At 41.6% G+C, this 21,430-nt stretch overlaps 1 protein-coding gene across 1 annotated transcript in view; it reads right to left on the reverse strand.

Moving 5' to 3' along the window:
• LOC129727187 (uncharacterized) overlaps window positions 1-21,430 on the reverse strand; it is a 280,609-nt gene that overhangs the window by 14,707 nt on the left and 244,472 nt on the right. The window contains exons 4-5 of the mRNA XM_055684744.1: window positions 12,245-12,477; window positions 11,793-12,142 (exon numbers count right to left, since the gene is read on the reverse strand). Coding sequence (XP_055540719.1) covers window positions 11,793-12,142; window positions 12,245-12,477 — 583 coding nt within the window. The remainder of the gene's footprint in view (window positions 1-11,792; window positions 12,143-12,244; window positions 12,478-21,430) is intronic.

Below are 21,430 nucleotides of genomic sequence, written 5' to 3' on the forward strand. Positions count from 1 at the left end.
TCTGCGAGACTAGTTTACCGTCTCATAGAACTGGCACAACTGCTCCAGTTCCTCATGTTCACAATCCTCTTGCTGGCGCTTCTTTCGTCTGAGAATCGTGGTCATGTCGTTCCGTGCCCGTTTATAATTGGCCTTGTTCTCTCTCGTTGACCTGGCAGGGTTCATCTCATTCACCGCTGTCTCTCCCTTCCCGTCATACCAGTCGTTTCTGCCACTCGGTGCTTCCACACCTAGTGTCGTCGTTGCGGTTTCCCCGATAGCTGTGTGAATGCTCCACCAGCCGTCTTCGAGAGGCGATGCGCCAAGCCCCTCCGCTGTAGGTAGTACCGCTTCAAGCTGTTGCGCGTATTCCTCCGCAGTCTGTGGGTTCCGGAGCTGCTTGATGTTAAGCCGCGGGGTTCGACGATATCGCGTGTGGTATACGGTCAACAGTTTTGAGCGCAAAGTTACCGCAACTAGGTAGTGGTCCGAGCCAATATCCGCACGGCGACAGGTGCGTACGCCTGTGATGTCTGTTAAGAACCGGCCCATGCATCGCTTGCCGTTGTCGTTGTATATGTCTTGCCTACCGATCTGAGCATTCATGTCCGCGATGACGATCTTGATGTCTCTAGGCGAGCAGCTATTGTAGAGTTTCTCCAGCTGTGAGTAGAACGCTTCTTTCTCTACATCGGGTCTTCCTTCGTGAGGGCAGTGTAAACTTGATCACGCCACTCTGCATTTTGCCCAACTCTATAAAACCGGTACCCAGCTCATTGGTTGTGCCGCTGCTCTGGTAGTACTGTGCCCTGCGGCCACAAATCCTCCGTACCTTCTCGCGACTCCGGCAAAGCTCCTGGAGCGCAACGATGTCGAAGTGGTAGGGTTCTAGCTGATCCAGCAAATTCTTTCGCCACCCAGGGTGTTCAGCGATCTACAGTTCCATGCACCAAGCTTCCAATCGTCGTCCTCATTTCGTCGCCTAGGTGCTTGCTGATTGTTCCGGTTCGTATTTAATTTCGGCATGCTCCCTTACTAGGGCTGTGGATGCCTAGTCTCGCGAAGGGGCTGCCGTCTTGGGTGTAGCTGGCGCGACACCACATTTCGTAATTCAGCCGTCCGCTTCGGAATAGATGCTGTTTAGCCGCCCCTAACATGGAAAACAGACGCTCAGGCAAGCTGCACTCCGAGGAGAACAGCTTCCCCTTCCCTGTCAGCATACGACCAAGTTCACACCGGTTCACCAATCTTCCCTTGGTTGCTCGTATCCCAGTCGGTACCACGTGGAGGTAGACCACACTGGGGTCTAAGCTATGCCAACTAGTACGAGTGTACTGCTGGTGCGCACTGCCCAGCCATTTACCAACCAAAATCATTCACCAATAAAACCTGTTTGGAAATAGTTCTGGAATTCTGATTCAATCAGTCCCGCATTCTTCAGGAAAAATTACTAGGTACTAATGATAACATTTTCGTAAATATGGGAGGTACCAGTAGGCACTTTTTCAACTTTATTATCATGAACCCGTACTTAGGTTAAAAGAGCACGTAGAATCTTATAATTTTTCACCTAGAAAAGGCAGATATCTCGTGTTTTTGACGAACTAGGAAGTTGCGGTTTCAGGCAAACCTTTGTATAAAATTCAAGGGCTTCTGGGTGATAGACAATTAATTCGATACGTACAGTTCTAATAGTAGTGGATTTTGTCTCATTAGTGTGGGTATAGAGGAGGTGTAGCAACAGCGAATTTGGTGACGGAGTGAATGGACTTCAGCTTGGACCTACCTCTCCGGAAACCGAATTAATTATTAACCAGTAGGGACGTTGCGATACCATCGATACTAACACAGAATCGATCCTTCTACTTTTGATATTCGAATATTTGGTATCGATGATTTGCCAGCGATACTTCATCAATATCGATACACACCTCTCAGTATCGAAAACCCTGTAAAAAAGAACGAACGAAATAGAAAATCTGCTGTTTCCTGTGCCATTTTGATGAGTCGGATGCATGCATGCCATCTCATCACCAATGCCAATTCAACAGGAATTTCTGTAGATTAACATACGAGAACGATCTTCTTCTACGGTCATGCAGATCCGAAGGTAAAATTACAGAGCCATGTGAGCGGCTCTTTTCGAAAACGGGATGGATAAATTATGAAGGAAAGGGAAATTTAATTTAAATGGTTTAACCAGTCTAACCAGGTCCAACTGGACTGTTTGCACTCTCTGTGTACTTCATCAATCTGTTGAGAATAATCCTCCAAAGCCTTCGATAATAAAATCAGTTTCTCCCAGTTCGAGATTCCATTCAGTCTTGCCTTACTCACCTCTAAGGAGTTGGCAATCACGATGAGTTCCTCATTCGCAACACTTGCATCCTCCTTAGCCTCAGCACGACTGCTGTCGCTCACGAATTGGTTGGCCGACCATCCTTGGTCTGTGTCTGAGATACTGAACGTCGGGAGTGAGACTCGACCGTCATAGACCAGAGACTTGGTTCATGGCGTGGAAAGAGTCCCTCGATGATACACTTCAGCATCGCTGGTGATCACTCTGCAGACACAAATACGCCTTTGGTCTAGGTCATTACAATCCTGTAGGATGTGATAGGAATTCGTTACGATGGCGAGGTCCGACAATGACTCAAAGGCTGCTTGGTGTAGCAGCTGCTGGACCGCGAAGCAGTGGTTTAGGTTCATTTGTGTTACCCTTACGCCCGTGGCCTCTAATAAAAATCAAATCAAATCAATTAGTAAAAAGTGATTGTCGTCCCGTTTTCCAAAACATGCTAGGCATTTGGAAGGCTTCCTGCAGTCTTCCGTTTTATAGTCTGTACCAACACCTGTACCATTGGCCCCTTACTGGTCCAGAACTTATGCTCTCCCCCAAAGCCCCTGAAGTAAACGTCCGGTTGCAGAAGTGTGCCCAGGGGACATGCTGGCCAGCCAACCTTAAACTTGGCTGTCTTCAGAGCCCGGCCTAGGTTACTGCTGGACCCTCCTGCTGGAGGCGGATTGACTAAGCGGTCACTTACAACCCTGCACTTCTTCCCGAGGATTTGAGCAACGTCGCACCTCTCGGTGATTTCATCCAGAGTTTTAAGCTGGAGAGACACCTCTGAGGAGAATACCGAGCCAGGAACACCCTGTCCAAGAAAAGGAATCTTTATTATAAAGTTCATGTGATTAATGTGATTGAAATGCTTCCAGCTGATTGCTTAGTTAAGTTTGTTTCATCAACACTCCTTCTCAAGCTTGACTGGAAGCACTCCAGCAGCGCTTAGCAAACACCTGGTCGTAGTCAGTTCCGAATTTCTGACTGAAATCTTGAGCGACCAGTCTTGCTTTATAACTTGTGACGCATTACCCTATTAGTGACCATATCAGCCATATACAGGTATGCTTCGATTATACACACCCTCGATTATGCGCACCCTCGATTTTACGTACATCAATTTTGCAATACAATAATTATTCAGTTACAATAAACACATACACAATACACACGCTTATACACACACAAGAAAACATACACTCACATGGTCACACGCATAAATACACACACATACAAACCCAAGGTTCAAGGATCTGGGGGGGGGGGATGTGCGGAGTATCCACCGATCTCGCACTGGCGAGATGATACTTGAGCTCCGGAAGGACGCCAAAAACAAGGGAGCTACCTACAAAACGGTAGCGGAAAAGCTCCTAGGGAAGGTGGTGCAAGTGCAGGCACTCACCTCAGAGGTGACTCTCCAGCTTAAAAACCTGGATGAAATCACCGAGGGGTGCGTCATCGATCCGCCTTCGCAAAGGTCCGGCGGGGACCCATGTAGCTATCTTCTGACTACCGTCGGCGGACGCTAACCTGGCCCTGACAGAAAGGAAGTTGAAGGTCGGCTGGTCTGTATGCCCTCTGAGGATACTACAGCCACAGGGCATTTGCTTCCGGTGCTTTGAGGGAGGACATAAATCCTGGACCTGCAAGGGGCCCGATAGGAACCAGTTTTGCAGGCGATGTGGAGGTGCAGGCCATAAAGCGAAGGACTGCGGGGAGTCTCCCAAGTGTATGGTATGTTCCGGGAAACTGGACGCCAAACACTTTATGGGAGGCCCAGGTGCCTAGCCGGTAAGCCGGCTGCGAAACCACGGGCGTAAGGGTACGCAACTAAACCTGAACAATTGCTTCGTGGCCCAGCAGCTGCTACACCAAGCAGCCACTGAGTCGTTGTCAGACATCGCCATCATATCGGACCCCTACCGCATCCCTCCCGGAAACCGCAACTATACTTTAATAACTTTTAAATTATAAGATCTTGGTGCGGAACAACCGGCGGAACTTCGGAAGGTTAATAGCGGTGACGGAGTCGACGAAAGTCAACCCGTTCGCAATTATTACACCTTTTTGTTCTTATAGATTTTCCGGTGAGACGAACTGGAGTAGATCAGTCGCTACGGAATGCTAATTAATTAATCTCATTCTTTAATAAAAAATTCGCTTTTATAGGCAAATACCGAAATACTTAATTCTATGTGTGTATTTACATGTATGGCCAAGTTGGGCTCCTACTGGAAACAGCTGGAGTGACGAGCATTAAAATTGCAACGCTGCATTTTGCGTGCTGTATGAATCGAGCACCAAGCGTTGCAGTACACTTAGCAAGCCATGGTAGCGAGTGTGCTGTAACGCTTAGGCATAAGGCCTTCAGTATGTAACGGAACTTACTTGCGTGGGTCAATGATTTAATCCAAAATTTGTCTGTTTATGATTAACGATGCCCGACAAAAGAGTTAGTATACGACAGAATGACGAGCAAGCTTCCGGTTCACGAGGATGTGTCAACCACAGAAGAAGGGTACGTAGTTGCCAAGGTGAACGGAGTGTTCTACTGCAGTTGCTATGCTCTGCCGCGTTGGTCTACCGAAAGGTTCACCCATATGGTCGACCTGTTATCCATGGAGCTAACGGGCCTAACGCCGTTGGTGGTGGCGGGCGACTTCAACGCTTAGGCTGTCGGGTGGGGAAGTCGCTTCACGAACCAGAGGGGTCAGATCTTGTTGGAGGCTTTGGCAAAGCTCAACCTAGATCTGGCCCACGTTGGGAATAAAAGTACATACATCAGAAATGGTGAGGAGTCGATCATTGACGTGACGTTCTCCACCCCAGGACTGATCAAGAACTGGAGGGTAGACGATGGGTACACTAATAGCGACCACCAGCCGGTCTGCTTGCTATCGCGGGCGTGAAACGCCACCATGCCTAGGACTCTCCAACCTAGGAATGAGAAGCTACCGGTTTACTGGTGGACGGACGCGATAGCCGACCTTCGCAGTGCGTGCCTCCGTGCGAGACGGAGGATGCAGCGTGCGCGAAACGAAGTAGAGAGGACAGAGCGCTGCGCAGCATTCGGTTCTGCCAGATCGATGCTAAAGAGTGCGATAAAGGCCAGCAAGAGGGCCTGCTTCGATAGGCTATACGCGAGTGCCAACACGAGTCCGTGGGGTGACGCCTACAGGATCGTAATGGCTAAGACCAAAGGCGCACTGGCGCCTGCAGAGCGATCACCAGCGATGCTGGAGCGTATCACCGAGGGACTCTTTCCGTACCACGAGCCAAGCCCTTGGCCTCCGGTGGTCGAGTCTTACGTCCGACCTTCCAGTATCTCAGACATAGACCAGGGATGGTCGGCCAACCTGCCGAACATCCAATCCGTGAGCGACGATAGCCGTGTCGAGGCAGGTCCACGCTGGATGCCATCCTTCCGTCACCAAGACGGCGGAGGTAGCACTCCAGCGCAAGAGAAGGGGAATACGCTATTGCGCAATTGTCACGCTGCGTTCAATAGCGCCAGTTGGGACTCCATATCGCTTGCGCTCAGGAGCATTCATGTACCGGTGTCGCTGTACAAGATTCTGGAAAATGTGTTACAGAATCGAGTACTTGTTTACAGCACGAAAAAGGGTCAGAAGTGCGTCCCAATCACCGCAGAAGTTCCGCAAGGTTCTATCCTGGGTCCGGTTTTGTGGAATGTCAAGTATGACAGAGTGTTGAAACTCAAGTTCCCTGTAGGGGTTGTGGTTGTCGGCTTTGCAGACGACATAACGCTGGAGGTTTACGGCGAGTCTATCGAGGAGGTCGAGTTGACGGCCGCGCACTGTATATGCAAGGTCGAGAACTGGATGCGCTCCAGGAAACTGGAGTTAGCGCATCATAAGACGGAGGTTACGATTGTTTACAACCGGAAATCGGAGCAACAGGCGGTGGTCAGAGTCGGAGACTGCACCATCACCTCAAAGCGACCTCTGAAGCTCTTGGGTGTTATGGTTGACGATAAGCTCACGTTTGGAAGTCAGGTCGGCTATGCTGGTAAGAGGGCCTAATCGGCTATTGCGGCACTATCTCGTATGATGTCAAATAGCTCCAGCAAAACCACTAAACTGCTAAACCAGCAAACGAAGACTTCTTGCCAGCGTGGTTTCGTCCATACTTAGGTATGGTGGGCCAGTGTGCTCCAAAGCGCTAGGTACTAACAGTTACCGCGGTAAACTGGAAAGTACCTACAGGCTCATGTGCCTGAGAGTTGCGAGTGCGTATCTGTGTCTTGTCCGGCATGATGCCTATCAGCATCGCCATCAATGAGGACAGAGAGTGTTTCAACCAACGTGACACAAGGGGCATTGCAACGGGAATGGTCCAACTCCACAAAGGGCAGATGGACGCACCGACTCATACCGGAGATATCCGGCTGGGTCGGGAGACGACATGGTGAAGTGAACTTACACCTGACACAAATCCTGTCAGGCCATGGTTGCTTCAGACAATATCTGCACAGGTTCGGACACGCGGGGTCCCCCATGTGTCCCGAGTGCGTGGAAGTGGAGGAGACTGTTGCGACATGATGGCTGAGAGCGAGGCTGGTGAGGTGTCTGTTCGCAGATTTCCCCACCACCTTGAGAAAACACACACATACAAACATACACGTACACGTACACATCGACACACATACACGCACATACACACACATACATACACATACACAACCATACATACACATATACACATACGCCCATATTAATTGTTTTAAGTACTTTTTTTCAAGCATTTTCCAGATGTTCTGGGTAAGTTCTCTGACATACACGGCTAATTAGAGAATGTCTATTACATACGTAACGTAAGTAATTACTTTCTTCGAACCCTCCCCCTCTTATGTCACTCTCTTTTCCTGACCTTGAAATTTTTCTTATATGTGTTATCAAACTTTTCAACCCCTCTTTCTAGTGTTACGTAAAAATTGAATAGTCTGTTAGATTTTTTTTGCAAATTCCCGGTTACGGGAATTAATTTTGGGTTATAAAATATATTAAAAATCTTGCTTCGATTTTACGCAAAATCGAGGTATACCTGTAGTAGGCCTTGTGGTTGGTAGAATATGCGAAGAACGTTGCTTCCTTTGACTTGTTCAGAAGCTTGCTACGTTTTTTTTTGGTACAAGGACAAATGCTCTACACCCAAATACCTTCAAATAAGAAACGTTTGGCTTGCGTCCCCACCAAACCATGTATGGTGTGATCTTTACAGGAAGTGAAGGCAGGTGGTTTGGAAGATATACGGCAGTTGTGGCTGTTTCAGCCCAGAATACCATCAGCATACACCAATAGATTTTTAAGATGTACCGATTGCGACGCTCTGGCACTTCATTTGAAGCAGTGAATATCCAATAGTAAACTCGGGGTAGATTCCATGCTTGCGGTAGAACTCCATTAGTGCTTTGCTAAAATACTCCCCTACCCGATCAGATCTAATGCGCTTAGGATACATTCCGAACAGCGTATGGACGTAATGGCAGTACTCCAATATACGGTCAGTAACTTGAAATGTTTGATCAAAGAAGAAGACAGTACAGTAGCGGCTGTGATTATCTATAAAAGTTAAATAGTAACGAAATTCCCTCATTGAGGACATCAACAATGGTCCATACACGTCCGAGTGAATGAGGTCTAATGGTGCGGTGGTCTTGAGATAAGGGGTTCGAGCCCACTTACCTTTCACACAGCATTCACAACCTTCACGTATTCGTATTCCGCCACGAACGTCCCAGTGACAAGCTCCTTCTTTATGAGGATTTCCAGTGCTTCCCGTTTGCAGTGTCAAAACCGCCGATGCCACGTATGCACCAATTTCGTCCTCCAATTTGTTGAGGCGATACAACCCTTTGCACTTGGTTGCTACGGTAATCTCGTTCTTATTTATGATGATTCTGCATTTTCTGTCAACAATCTCAACCTCCGCTTTTCGAGTAGTCATAGTGAGCCTGGAAAAGAAACTCGCCGACAGCTTCGTGTTGAGATCCTCAATTTTCATGAGGTCCATGTACCGGGTCTCGCACATGCGATGTAAGAGGGAAACCCTGGTTGATAGAGTAGCCTTTGTGTGGTGTTTGGCCAGTGCTGCCCACGCTTCATTTGCTGTTTTAGTTGCCCTTATAAATCCAAATTGATTCTCTTCCAGCAGCAGTAGAATTGCCACCTTCAAACGACGCCGCCGAAAGACCAGTCACTGCGCCCACCACGAATCCACAAGCTTTCCCGGATCAACAGCGCTTCGGTCCACAGCCTCCAGGCTTCATAATTAGAGTTGTTAAGCTTCGTAAAATTTTTGAAATCCAAATTATCGCATGTTTCGCTCTACTTGCAGAACTTCCAGAAACTTTTTCTTGGTAACGGAAAAAACTTTAACAACGTTGACCTCATAACCTATTAGCAGAGCGTGTAAAATAACAAACCTATCTTGTTAAATCGTAACAGCGGAATGAAAAAATATCTAATTACGTCCATATGAATCGAGACAAATTTATTTGAAAAAAAATTTTATTTTGAATTCGAATATAGGCTGAAAGCCCGTTACCCATTCTTAATAAAAAAAAATATTTTAGAATCCATTCTTAATTTTAATTTTCACGATACACTTATACTGGTTAGTTACATACATAAATATAAATACAAGATTATTAAAATTACGTAGACTAGTTTTGACTAATCATAAAAGAAAACTAGTCATAAAAGAAAACACTAATACAGTTGTACTTTGAAGTATAAACTAAGCCTATGTTTCAACACTGAGGTACTCATGTCGATACTGATGATCTGCTGCAGTGTGTTGAAGGTATTAATAAATCGAGTAGTTGGCTCGTTCTGCGAATAGTTTCTGGATCGGAAAGGCGGGTCGAATGTTCTTCGTTGTCGAAGCGTGACTTGGCTGTTGTTAAAGATCAATCTTTCAGCAAGAGGTTGGCTGTCAGTACGTCCGGATAAAATGTTCGTGAAAAAGATAATGTCATTTATCTTGTGTCGTGAGTTAATCGTGTCAAGGTTCACTAGAGAGCACAGATCTTGATAGGGAAGTAGTTCTTCTCCATTCCACCCGAGATTCCTAAAAGCAACCTATAAGAATTTTTTCTGGACTGCTTCAATTCGCTGTATGTACATAAGTTACGTAGTAAGGCCGCCAAACGACACTTGCGAAATCAAGGTTGCTTCTAACAAGTCCATTGTAGATTGCTAGTATTTCATGAGGATCATCAAGGTCTGGGCTATACCTCCTGACGAGAGAGAAAAGTTTCAAGCTATCCACGATTACATTGTTAATGTGTTTTGTGAGAGACAGTGTACAGTCGAAGGTTACGCCTAAATCACGAACATATTCAGCACGTGGTACAACATTGCCTGAATAAGCATAATTGTACAATACGGGGTGAGCTTTTCTGGTAAATGTCAGTACTTGCTCGCGCTCATATGTAGTCCGCAACTAGCACAAAATCTTCGACAAATTTCTAAATCACTCTGCAATCTTTGGCAGTCGTCATTACGTTTGATAGGTGGGAACAATTTCACATCATCTGCGTAAATCAAAACGATTGCATGGCAGATCACATCAGGCAGTTTATTCATTAAAAGCACGAACAGGAATGGGCCTAGATGACTGCCTTGTGGTACTCCTGACTGGACAATAAACGAGTTCGATCTACTTCTCCGGATCTTCACAAACTGCACTCTACGTTCAAGATACGACTTGAGCCAATTGTAGAGTGAACCACGAATACCTGCGTCTGCTACTGTCCTTAATATACTATCAATACTAACAGCATCGAAGGCTTTGCTCATGTCTGTACAAATACAATCAACTTGAAACCCTTTGGAGATGTAGTCCGTAACCAAGGTGGTAAACTCACAAAGGTTTGTAACGACGGATTTCTTTTTCAAAAATCCATGCTGCACTGGAGAAATCTGTCGAGCGATTGTTTCAAAAAGCTTCATATACACTAGTGATTCGAAGAGCTTCGGGACAGCAGATTGTATTGCAATCCCACGATAATTTTATACATCATGGCGTGACCCTTTTTTGTGCACCGGCGTAATTTGCGAAATTTTCCGAATTGACGGAAAACGACCGGAAGCGAGCGAGGAGTTAAATAACCATGTAAGCTGGAACACCAGAATTCTTTAATGAGTTATAGTTAATTGCATATTCGACGGGATTACTGTGTTTGTAATGCTTCCAGCTAATTGCTTAGTTAAATTTGTTTCATGAATAAAGAATGGTAAAAATCATTTGTTGAATTTTAAGTAAATTTTTTAACGTGTTCGAGAAAGTTGCGCGTGAAATATTTCAGCTGACAGTTTGACAACAAATTTTACTAAATGTTTTATACAACTCACTCCAATTAATACCGAATGAGCCCGCTCTGTGTATGTGCTAATCTACTTTAACAAATAATAAAGTTCATTAGAAAAAGATCACATTACATGGTGCATTGTCTCGTGTTATAGGGAAAAAATATTAACAACGGTAGTTTCTCTTCTGCCGTTATTTACAGAGCTGAGTACGAAATTTATTATAATGGATTTCATACTCTAACCTCAGACCAAACTCGCAAACTTATCGCTGTTGCTAACTATAAAAATAGTACACCGATCTCACGTTTTCCACTCCACATAAAGAGGTTATTGAACCATTTCCATTCAGTCTCGAGAGGACTGCGTGTCTCACACACGCTTGGACCCAGTTAATCTAAATCTGACACTGTGTCTGTCGGTTGCATGTATGTTAGAATAATGATACCCGAGAGAATTCCTAGTCACGAACGAAGGCAGGCAGGCAGGCTGGTCGATTGATGGAAGAAATATTGCCATAAATACTTGTTGATACCACCGCAGGATGCTACCTACGTTGGAGTGAGGTGGGGTAAGAGCACGCAGGCGCTCGTTTTTCACGGTAAAACAGAAGCAATATTTAAACCAGCCTTAAATGAACGCCTCAAAAAAAAAAAACCAACGGAAGATTTAAGACTCATATGACCAAAGGAGTTTCTTAAATTTCAAACCAAGTAATGTTCTTTTTAATTAAGAAGGTAGAATCTAATTTTCATCAAAGAAAGGCTTTGGCGAAACGTAAACCCGTAACTGATAACAATGAAGGAAAAATCTCCAAGTCACAATAAGAAACTAGGAGCACGTTAGGATTGATTTCCTTGGGCGGTTTGCTCTAAGGATTCATAGTAAAACGTCATTTTTTATTCTGGTTTAAATACTTTGGAGAGATAAAGTAAGTGTAACACTAAGTGCGTACTCTTACCTCACTGCTAAAATTACTGTTAGAAGCTCAAACAATATTGTGGTTTTGATAATTTGTCCAATCACGTATCGCTCGATTAACACCGCAAAACAATGGTCGAGCGCAATTAAATTAAACCTTCTTAGTAATAGCTTCCAGCGTTTCTCATTAATAACATATTGAATTTCTCACATACCTCGATTCCAGCAGCCACAAATCGTGATTGTCCAGGGTTGATAGTTCCGTGTCGGTCGACGCTGCCGAGTGGGCATGGTTGGGCGTTGACGGTAGGCTCAGTTTGATGATGCGCTTCCAAGTGTTCCGTCGATCCAGGGCTGGAGTTTGACCGAGCCAACCGCTGGACCAGCCACCGGATGCGGGACCACCACCCAGATTCTGACTTTGCTGTGCCAGAAGGCGTACGGTCAGGGTGTACGTAATTAGCATCACGCAGAGCGGTATGTAGAAGCACACTATCGAACCGACCAGCTTGTAGACCGGGTCCGGGATCTGACACGTTCCCTCCACCAGCACGGAAGCATGATTCTAGGCATAATTATAGAAATAATCCACAATTAGCTTGGCTGCATATCGAGGCCCGCGGGACCGCAGGCCGGGACAATGGAAGAAAAGAAACCATCCCATTACCTTCGAGTACATTAAGCTCAAAGGCAAGCTCATTGCGATCGATAGGAGCCACACAAAGCTTATCTTCAGCACCACCCGCTTCCGCGTCTTGTTCCGTCCGAAGCGCATCGGATAGCGTAAGGACAGATATCGATCGACGGAAATTGTGCACAGATGCATTATGCTCGCAGTACAGAACAGCACATCCAGGCAGATCCACACCAGACAGTACTCGGACTGCAACGGGAAGTATCCTGGGTGTGGGTGAGAAAGAGAAAAAGAAAGGAAAAAATGAGAATAAATGAAGATTAAAAATCAACTGCAGCCGATGACCGTGGATGATAGGAATTGTTCGAGCAAAAAGTGATAGACGCCACCCAACAATGGAACGGTTTTTAAAATCTACATGCTATGGATGGCGCTCGGTATTGTTTTGCTCGTCTCAGCACGACCGCAACTAAAACCGAATGAGTTATATGTATGCATTTGTCACGTGGACAGGCGTTAATAGAAATTGAAAATTTCAATTGCAGTGCGTTGCATTGCACGTGGGAACTCCAGAGCTTTATCCAACAAAAAAAATTTAGAGGGATTTCTAGCAAGTTATTTCATATCACATTTGAAATAGTTTTCGTGCTCGCGCGTGCACTTGAGTGGTGTTAGTTTGAGTATGCTGCGGTAATAAATAAAGTCCAAGTTTAGTTTGAGCATCGATTCCCAAAGTTTCAAGAACTCTGGTCTCGATAAGATAAAGGGCACACGGTATTTATTTCGGTGGTGAATTGCAATTGCAACTCGCCCGCCGGAACCATGAATTCTTCCAAATCTCTGAACCACGTAATTAGGATCATAATTATTTCTGTCTGATGTTTGATTTAGAAAATGGTTCAATAATAGATGCAATGTGGACAGTATTGGTTGTTGGAATAATAAAAAAAAAATTAATTGTTCTTTGCTTTCAATGAGCGAGCGTCAGTGCGCGTGTTGAATTGCTTACAACATCAACATTCATAAGCCTGTTGCAGGAAAGACTATCTGTAAACCGTATTTGCATTGATTACTGTCAAAGCTGAAATATTCGAAGAGGAAATGCGAAAGTTAACAGCGTCATTATCGCCTGACGATTTTCAAATGTAAATAACTTTGGGCGCTGACGGAGACATGACTTTTTAGCTTCCACGTGTCCGTCGTTGTTCGAACTGCGGTTTTTCGCCTAGCCTTTATTTTTCGTTTAGTTTCACTGTTCTTGCAATGTTTGAATACCAATTTGCATGCAGTGACCTTTGTATGATGTCAGAATATGCGAGGCCCAGCCTAGCTCATGAAGAACAGTCTTGGCTTGACATAATCAGAGTGTGTAATAAAAAGGCTCATACCATTTACAAATAACAACAAAGCGTGTTGAAAAAACGGACGAGTTGATTTTTTTCAAGCATTTGCGCCCAAAATACGCAATATCAGAAAGCTAGTATTATGAAGAGTAAGTACAGAAATTTCTCGCAGAGACACTTTTTCCATAGCAATTGAGAGATAGCGCTCATGAAAAATTTTCTGGTTTTTTTTTAATAACCTATTCTATAGCGTTTACGAAGACCTTTGAGTAATGCTCATTAAGTTTTTTTTATTATCACGATACAGGTCTACGAATTATTTTTTTTTACTTAGCAGCTTTGACTCGCCTGTTAATTTGTGTAGTCATATTCTACGCTTCCTACGCACAGATGCTCGCAATGCAGACACAAACATGAGTAATTGAGCAAAATTGACAAAGAGCATTGCTCTCGAACGAATTCTATTATTTCTTCACGACGACGAGACCACACGATGAAAGTGTTAGTGGACAATGAAATTAAGCTCGGAATCTAAGATAATTCCTAAATCTCTAACTTTTCTAATTTCTTTTTACATTCTGATTACCTAATGTTAACCATCCTTAATTTTCTGTTAAAAGATATTGAATATTTTTTTTCGGTTTCGTTCTAATTAACATTTTTTACACCAGTTGATCTTCTGGTGATGATCTTCTTGCTTATTTATTCCCAAGTACAGCTTCCTGTCATTAACACATATTAATACATTCAGATTTTTAAAGTCCTTCTTCTGTCACTTACGTACAAGTTGAAAAGAAGTGGTCCTAAATGGAAGCCTTGAGGCACACGATATGTCTTACTCACGACGTCTTATGGCAACAGTGTAAATTGAAATTGTTCACTTTCAAATGCCTGATACTCTGTCAGTTTCCGACGGATTTCCTTTATTTTTACTTTAATCGATTGAAAAATTAGCTGGGCGTCCACCAAAATGCGGAAAAGTGATTTTTTGTCAAGCTAAGGATGAATCACTGGAAAGTGGATCGACCAGCAGCAACCAGAGCTGCGAGCGGCGATTTCAAAAGCTGTGTGTTTCTTTTCGCTGCAACACGGCCGAATCGGCGGACCTCACTGGTCATCACCTTCCAAAGGTCTGTGTTGAAAACACTGTCACACGGGTATGTCTGAAGCACTACTGAACATACTTTACATGTACGGATAGGGCGTGTATACTTCCAGGTGTTTGGGAACTGCCAAAAGTGAGTGGTGCGTGGGCTGGTAGCGTGTTTTCACTCATTTTATATATTGTTTACTTGCTCGCAGTGTTTAAAAAATAATAGGAGAGTTTCAGTCATCCCGTGTTATCGGCACGTACTGACACATCTACTGCACATTTAAGCGCCTCAAAATTTTTCAATTGAAATAGTTATAATTTTTATTCTTCTTGGCAAAACATAGATAACACTGATCAAAAGAATGAAATAAGTGCACTCCAAATGCTCAACCTGAAAAATGAAAGATTATAGCTATTCAACCATTCCTATGAATTTTGATGCACCTACTTACGTGAGAGTGTCGTATAGAAAATGCTTGCCGTGTTCGTCGCTTTAGCGTTATGTTTACGAGGAAACTCATTTAAGTCTCTGAAAAAACGGTAATGGCTAGAGACACTAAAATTCACTGGAATGATTGAATAGCTATAATCTTTCATTTTTTCCGGCTTGAGCTTATGGAGTAAACCTGTATTGACCAGTGTAATAGTAATAAAAAGAGATAGTTTTGAAAATATTTACATTATCAAAACAGAACTCATTTCACCCACGTTATTTTACATAAATTTGAATAAATGATTCCTAGGCGCTTTTATTTTCTGTTAATTTTCTGGCCATTGCGGATTACAATTGAGCAAAATCATTTCAAATCGCCTGTATTTCCGAAAATTTAATCGACCAAAATTTAATCGACCATTTTTGATTTGAATGAAACTTTGCACACGTATTTTGCTCAGCAAACTGAGCATTTTTCACAGGTGGAGAGATTTTTTACACCCATGAGTTACATTCTAAAAGGGCGTAAGCCTTTTGGCACAGGTTTTATTCGAAGCATTGTAGCCCAGAAACCGTTGGTTGTATAGAAAAACTGTCTGAGAATGAGTTGTAGGGAATTAAAAATGCACCTGGGAATTAAAAATGCCAATGAACACCTGAACCGCAGCAGTATCATGATGGAGTACTTCCGATATTATGATGAAGCTGATATTCTTAAGTGTTCCAGATTCTGAATAGTAAACAACGAAGGGATGAATGGTGGCTTAACTATTATTCTAATAACTACACGAATCACAAATTGATAGAGACGTATTAAAATAAGCTTGACTGTTCAATGTTTTTGATTTTGCAATAACGTTTTCGTTTAATTTGCGTAAGCTTGAAGAGCACCGATGATCAGGAAAGAGTTTACAGCATTTGGGTTTGTTGTATTCCATTTTCACTTTAATAATCTTCACAAAATGCAAACTGTTACTAACACATCTGGAGTAGTGCAATCGTATTTATATACGAAAACAGATATTAGGGGAAACCCAGTAGTTATTGGTTGCGTACTTTACAAACAGTTATTATAAGTAAACAAGTAGGTAGTGTTGCACGACAAACAAATTTTTTTAGAAAACATTCGGCAAGGGGGAACGTGTAGGTAGCCTAAGGTTTAGCGCTTGAGTTATTTATCAGGCCTTAGACGCGCCTATGCTTTTGCACTGGGTTGTATGTGACTTTTTTTGTGGCTCCATTTCCATTTCGAACCCACTGTGGTTCCAATATTTTGCTTGTTATTTTTCGGTCATAGAAAAATGGCGTCTTTTCATAGGCCTGTTATTTATCCAATCGTTTTGTTGTCAAAGAATGAATTGTGTATTTTTGATCAAGCATTCCAGTGAACGTATGGTTTCTGCTGGAGAACCATGGACAAATTAAGAAAAAACGTGTATTTTCCGAAATATTAATAATTTTTCGAGCTTAAATTTGAAATAACTCGAAAACCGATGCCTTTAGAATGTTTACTATTAGGGGCTTTTTGATTCAAAATGACTCTTTGCATCTTTTTAAAATAATCAGAATACAAATATTTTGAAAATGTTTCAATTAGAATTTTTATAAAATAATAATCTACCATAAAAAAATTATTTTTCATTTCTCCATCCTGGACTTTTTTTAAAAAGTTGCGTATTAACGTCAAGTTTCATCAATAAAAAAATAAAAAAAAACTCAACTTTTTTTTAAACTGAAATTTAATGTTTAATTTTAATTTTTTTTTATCAAAAAAGAAATTTTTTCACAGTGTATATTTTTTTCATGGTGCATTTTTATTTCCCTACAACTCATTCTCAGACAGTTTATCTATTTAACCAACGGTTTCTGGGCTACAATGCTTCGAATAAAACCTATGCCAAAATACATACGCCCTTTTAGAATGTAACTCATGGTTGTAAAAAATCCCTCCATCTGTGAAAAATGCTCAGTTTGCTAAGCCAAATACGTGTGCAAAGTTTCATTCAAATCGAAAATGGTCGATGGGACTCTCGTTTTCTTTTTATTATTGGCAGCATTTATTTTAACCTCATAACACAGGTCGATAAAAGCGAATAAAATGTTTTTTTCATAGCTCATAGCATTTGCATTTGCAATCCCATTTTACCATTTTATGAACTGCTAGGGTAGGGTACACGGTATTTGCTGTTCTATATTTTCTGTGAAAATATTACTCATGAATTAAAATCTAGAACGTCTCGTAAAATGGTTTCTGTTTCGCTCCACCTGTCGCATCACGGTGCAACGATTTTTCCACTTTTTACCGATAACGTTCGAGGTTGTGGTAGATGCGTGAACGTGTGGATGATCTGTTTAGATGACTTTATGTGATGAATAGTCGTAGAGAAGAGCGACACGTCTGTGCAAGCGCTGCAATGTTTTTGTAAATAACCTATTCAAATTCATGTTTTCAGCCGCTGAAAGGAGCACAACAACAACCATTGATATGTCATGAATTAGTCTAGAAAAAGTTCAACAATTCTTTTGGGAACACAATATAACAGACACTCTTTATATGTTTTTCGAATTCGTTTTAATTTTTTTTGCGTTTTCCACGTTAAAAATTTGAAAATATCAGCTATGAAAGGCAGTCAACCGAGATCTCCATTACATACCTCTTGTTGTATTTTATAATTCATTTTTATTATTCTCACATTATACATGATCATATTTACAATGTTTGGATGACTTTACACGGTCAATGGTTGCGCTGCAAAGTCGTTGTAATTACTTATTTAATAATTGTTTTCAGCCGCCGAAAGCAGCACAATAACCACTATTGAAATGTCTAATATATGTTCATCTTTTCTATTTTAGCACAACATGACGGATACCCTCCCAGCTGGTCTCGAGGTACGATGCTGGCCTAACAAGCCAGTTGTCGTAGGTTCGAGTCTCGGTTCGGGAGAGACTGTTAGTGTTAGTAGGATCGTAGCGCTGGCCCCACAATTGTCCTGTACACTTAACAGTTGGCTGCGAAGTCTGTGTATAATAGACAGAAGGTTGAGTTCCGAATCGGGATGTAGCACCACCAAGGCTTTGCTTTGCTTTGACGGATAGTTACCATATGTTTTTCGAATCTATTTTTAATATATATTTAGCGTTTTCTGCGTTAAAAATTCAAATATTTCATCTATTGAAGGCAGCCAACCGAGATCTTTTTACATGCCATAGTACTTTATATTGTATTTAAGAATTCATCTTTATTAATCTCACATTATATGTATATATGATCATATCTATATTGTTATTTTAATCCAATTAAATTATAGTCATATCACTCATGAAAGTGATTCCTGATCAAAAACCCACCCCACTAATAAAAATTCCTTTCCGTGGTCTTTGTAGGGATGCAGAGGTATACTCGGTCTCTAACAAAGTAAAGACTACATTCTAACATTCCTTTCTTATTGTAGGTTTCGTGCGTCACTGGTACAACTCGAAATTTCTAGCTCCAAGAGAAACGGAATTGAAAAGTTGGAGTTTAAAATAAACCATGTGCAAGTTCAAATCCATTTTTACTATCTTTAGAGCATCTTTTTGATTTGAAATCCAAAGGCGCATCAGCTCATAACTCAGTTTTTTTTTTTGGAAATTTTGAAACAAGTCTTTGTGGAATAAAACTTAATCTTATTTGGCATCATTTGACTGCAAAATGGAAAACTTTTTGATGTGCGGTGTTGTACGAAACCGACGATATCCCCATCTGACTGTAAGGACGTAGCCAGCGCCGTTATTGGTCTATAAAATATCGGGTCATTGAATGACGCTCTCCCAATCTCACTCGATTTTCTCAGAGAGGGCAGAACCGATTTCAATTAAATTAATTGCAAATGAAAGGTCTAGTTGCCCCATAAGACCCTGTTGAATTGTTGAATTTTGTTGTAATCGGATTTATAGTTTAGAGGTTATGTATCAAAATGTAAAAATTACGAAACATCAATATCTCAGAAACTACACAACCGATTTAAATTTCGAAAAAAAATTATTTCAAATAACCGGGCTCCTTAAAAAACCCTCAACTTTTAAATTTTATGAAGATTGAACATCTGATTTAAGAGTCATGGAAAGAAACGTGTTCTGGAGACTATTTAATCTCACTCATGTTTCTCAGAGATGACTAGACCGATTTCCATAAAATCAGTGTCATATTAAAGATCTTGTTGCCCCATAAGACCCTATTGATTTTTTTGCAAACGGATTATTACTTTGCCTGTTATGTTTAAAAATATGAAATCCAGCTATAAAAAGAAACATATTCCAAAGACTACATAAACTAATTTACTTTTCTCAGAGATGGTTGAACCGATCTCCACGAAATTAGTGTCAAATGGAAGGTCTAGCTGCCTCATAACAGCCTATTGAATTTTGCTGGAATCGGACTGTAACTTCGTCTGTAATGTATCAAAATGTGAAAATCACGAAACTTCATTATTTTAGAAACTACACAACCGATTTGAACAATATTGATATCAGATGAACGGGCTAGTTAAGGGTTAACTGATGAATTATAATTGAACACGTGGTTCTAAAGTTTGGTTGCCTTATACGTTCCCTTTTCATTTGATTATAATCGAACTTAAGCAACCGTTATGTATTAAATTGTTCAAACAACGAAAGTCTATTATCTCAAGTACTACACGACTTATTTGAACATAACTTGTGTCAAACGAACGAGTCATCTTTCAAACTTACAAATAACAAACTTCATAACAATTTGATATGTGGTTTAGAAGTTATGTAAAGAAAAGGAATTCAGAGACTATTTAAAACTATACCTGCTTTGATCAATGCATGTGGCCTCAACATTATTTAAATATGGTATCGTACTATTTAAACGTTCCTGGTTTTGCTGGTGATTAAATTTTTCGAATTTCTTATATTTCACTATTTTTTAAACACCAGCATTACGTAAAATTACAAACCTTATCATTCAATTACAACATCAATATTTTGGAACCCAAAGAATGAATATTCCTTTTGTGGATTGAAGCGTTCATGTAAATGAATTTTTACAAATAAAAGTTTGAATGAGAAAGGCTGGGTCTGACCGCTAGGTGGATTAATTTAGGTTCTTATGTAAAATTGGTAAATAAATCGATTGGTGATAGTTTCATACTGTGCAGGGCCCGGAAAAAGGTCTATATTTCGGAAAATATGCAAAAATAGGGTGAAAAGGGGCAGAATAGATCATTTTTCGTGCCTTGCACAAAATGTTACCATCACCAATCGATTTATCAATCAATTTTACATAAGAAATGCTATATTTCAGGTTGATAGTCCAGCGGCGATTATTTAGTGGAAATGTGGGGACTGAGAACCTGAAATATAGCATTTCTTATGTTAAATTGTTCAAAAAATCTATTGGTGATGGTTTTATTTTATGCAGGGCACGGAAAATGGTCTGTTTTGCTCCTTTTCACCCTATTTTTGCGTATTTTTTGAAATATAAACCTTTTCCCGTGTCCTACACTGAATGAAACTATCACCAATTGATTTATTGACCAATTTTACATAAGAAATGCTATATTTCAGGTTGCCACCAAGCGGTTTCTGATTAGTGGAAATTTGGGTTCGTTTTTTCCCAGTGTGCACTGGTTGCCACTAACCGATAGAGGGTTCAAAAAGATACTCATTACTTGTCATTGTAATGAGCTAAATTCACGCGCTGCAATATTTGATTAAGCCAATTATTATGTCTGTGCGCGATCTGGCTTACGTAGGCTACATTGATAAGAGTTTATTTTTGCTGTAGGTGTGTGAGAGTTGGAACAGTAAGTTATGCTTCTAACCAGAATCTTATGCTCTATTTGTCGTTTTTGCTAGCTTTTAAGTAGTCATCGTCTTCATCGGAAGGAAGGAATAGAGCGGTCGTGCATAATGCCTAGTTTATGGTTTGAATCGGTCTCATCTCAGGAAATCGCTCTTTAAAAACAGACGAAAGTCATTAGTCGACCTGTTAAGCATAAAGCCAGATGTCCGGGTGACCGAATACCTAAAGACTTCGCGTACTTTACACATTGTTCACAGTTTTGAAATCATAGCAAACCTGGGTAATCGAGTTCCTAAATCAGGAAAAACATGACCTTTTGCCTATTGGGAAACGGTTTTCAATTACGAGAAGATGTTTTGCCTTTCTCCTAGAAAGGTATAGCAATCACTGAAAAAACTAAAGGTATGCAAGTGCTCCAGAGGGTCGAATGTCGTATATCACTCGACTAAGTTCGACGAGCTGTATGTATGTGTGTATGTGTGTGTGTGCGTGTGTGTGTGTGTATGTGCAACTTTTTTTTTCTCACTCACTATTATGT

Source organism: Wyeomyia smithii, chromosome 3 (genome assembly GCF_029784165.1).
Source record: "Wyeomyia smithii strain HCP4-BCI-WySm-NY-G18 chromosome 3, ASM2978416v1, whole genome shotgun sequence".
NCBI lineage: Eukaryota > Metazoa > Arthropoda > Insecta > Diptera > Culicidae > Wyeomyia > Wyeomyia smithii.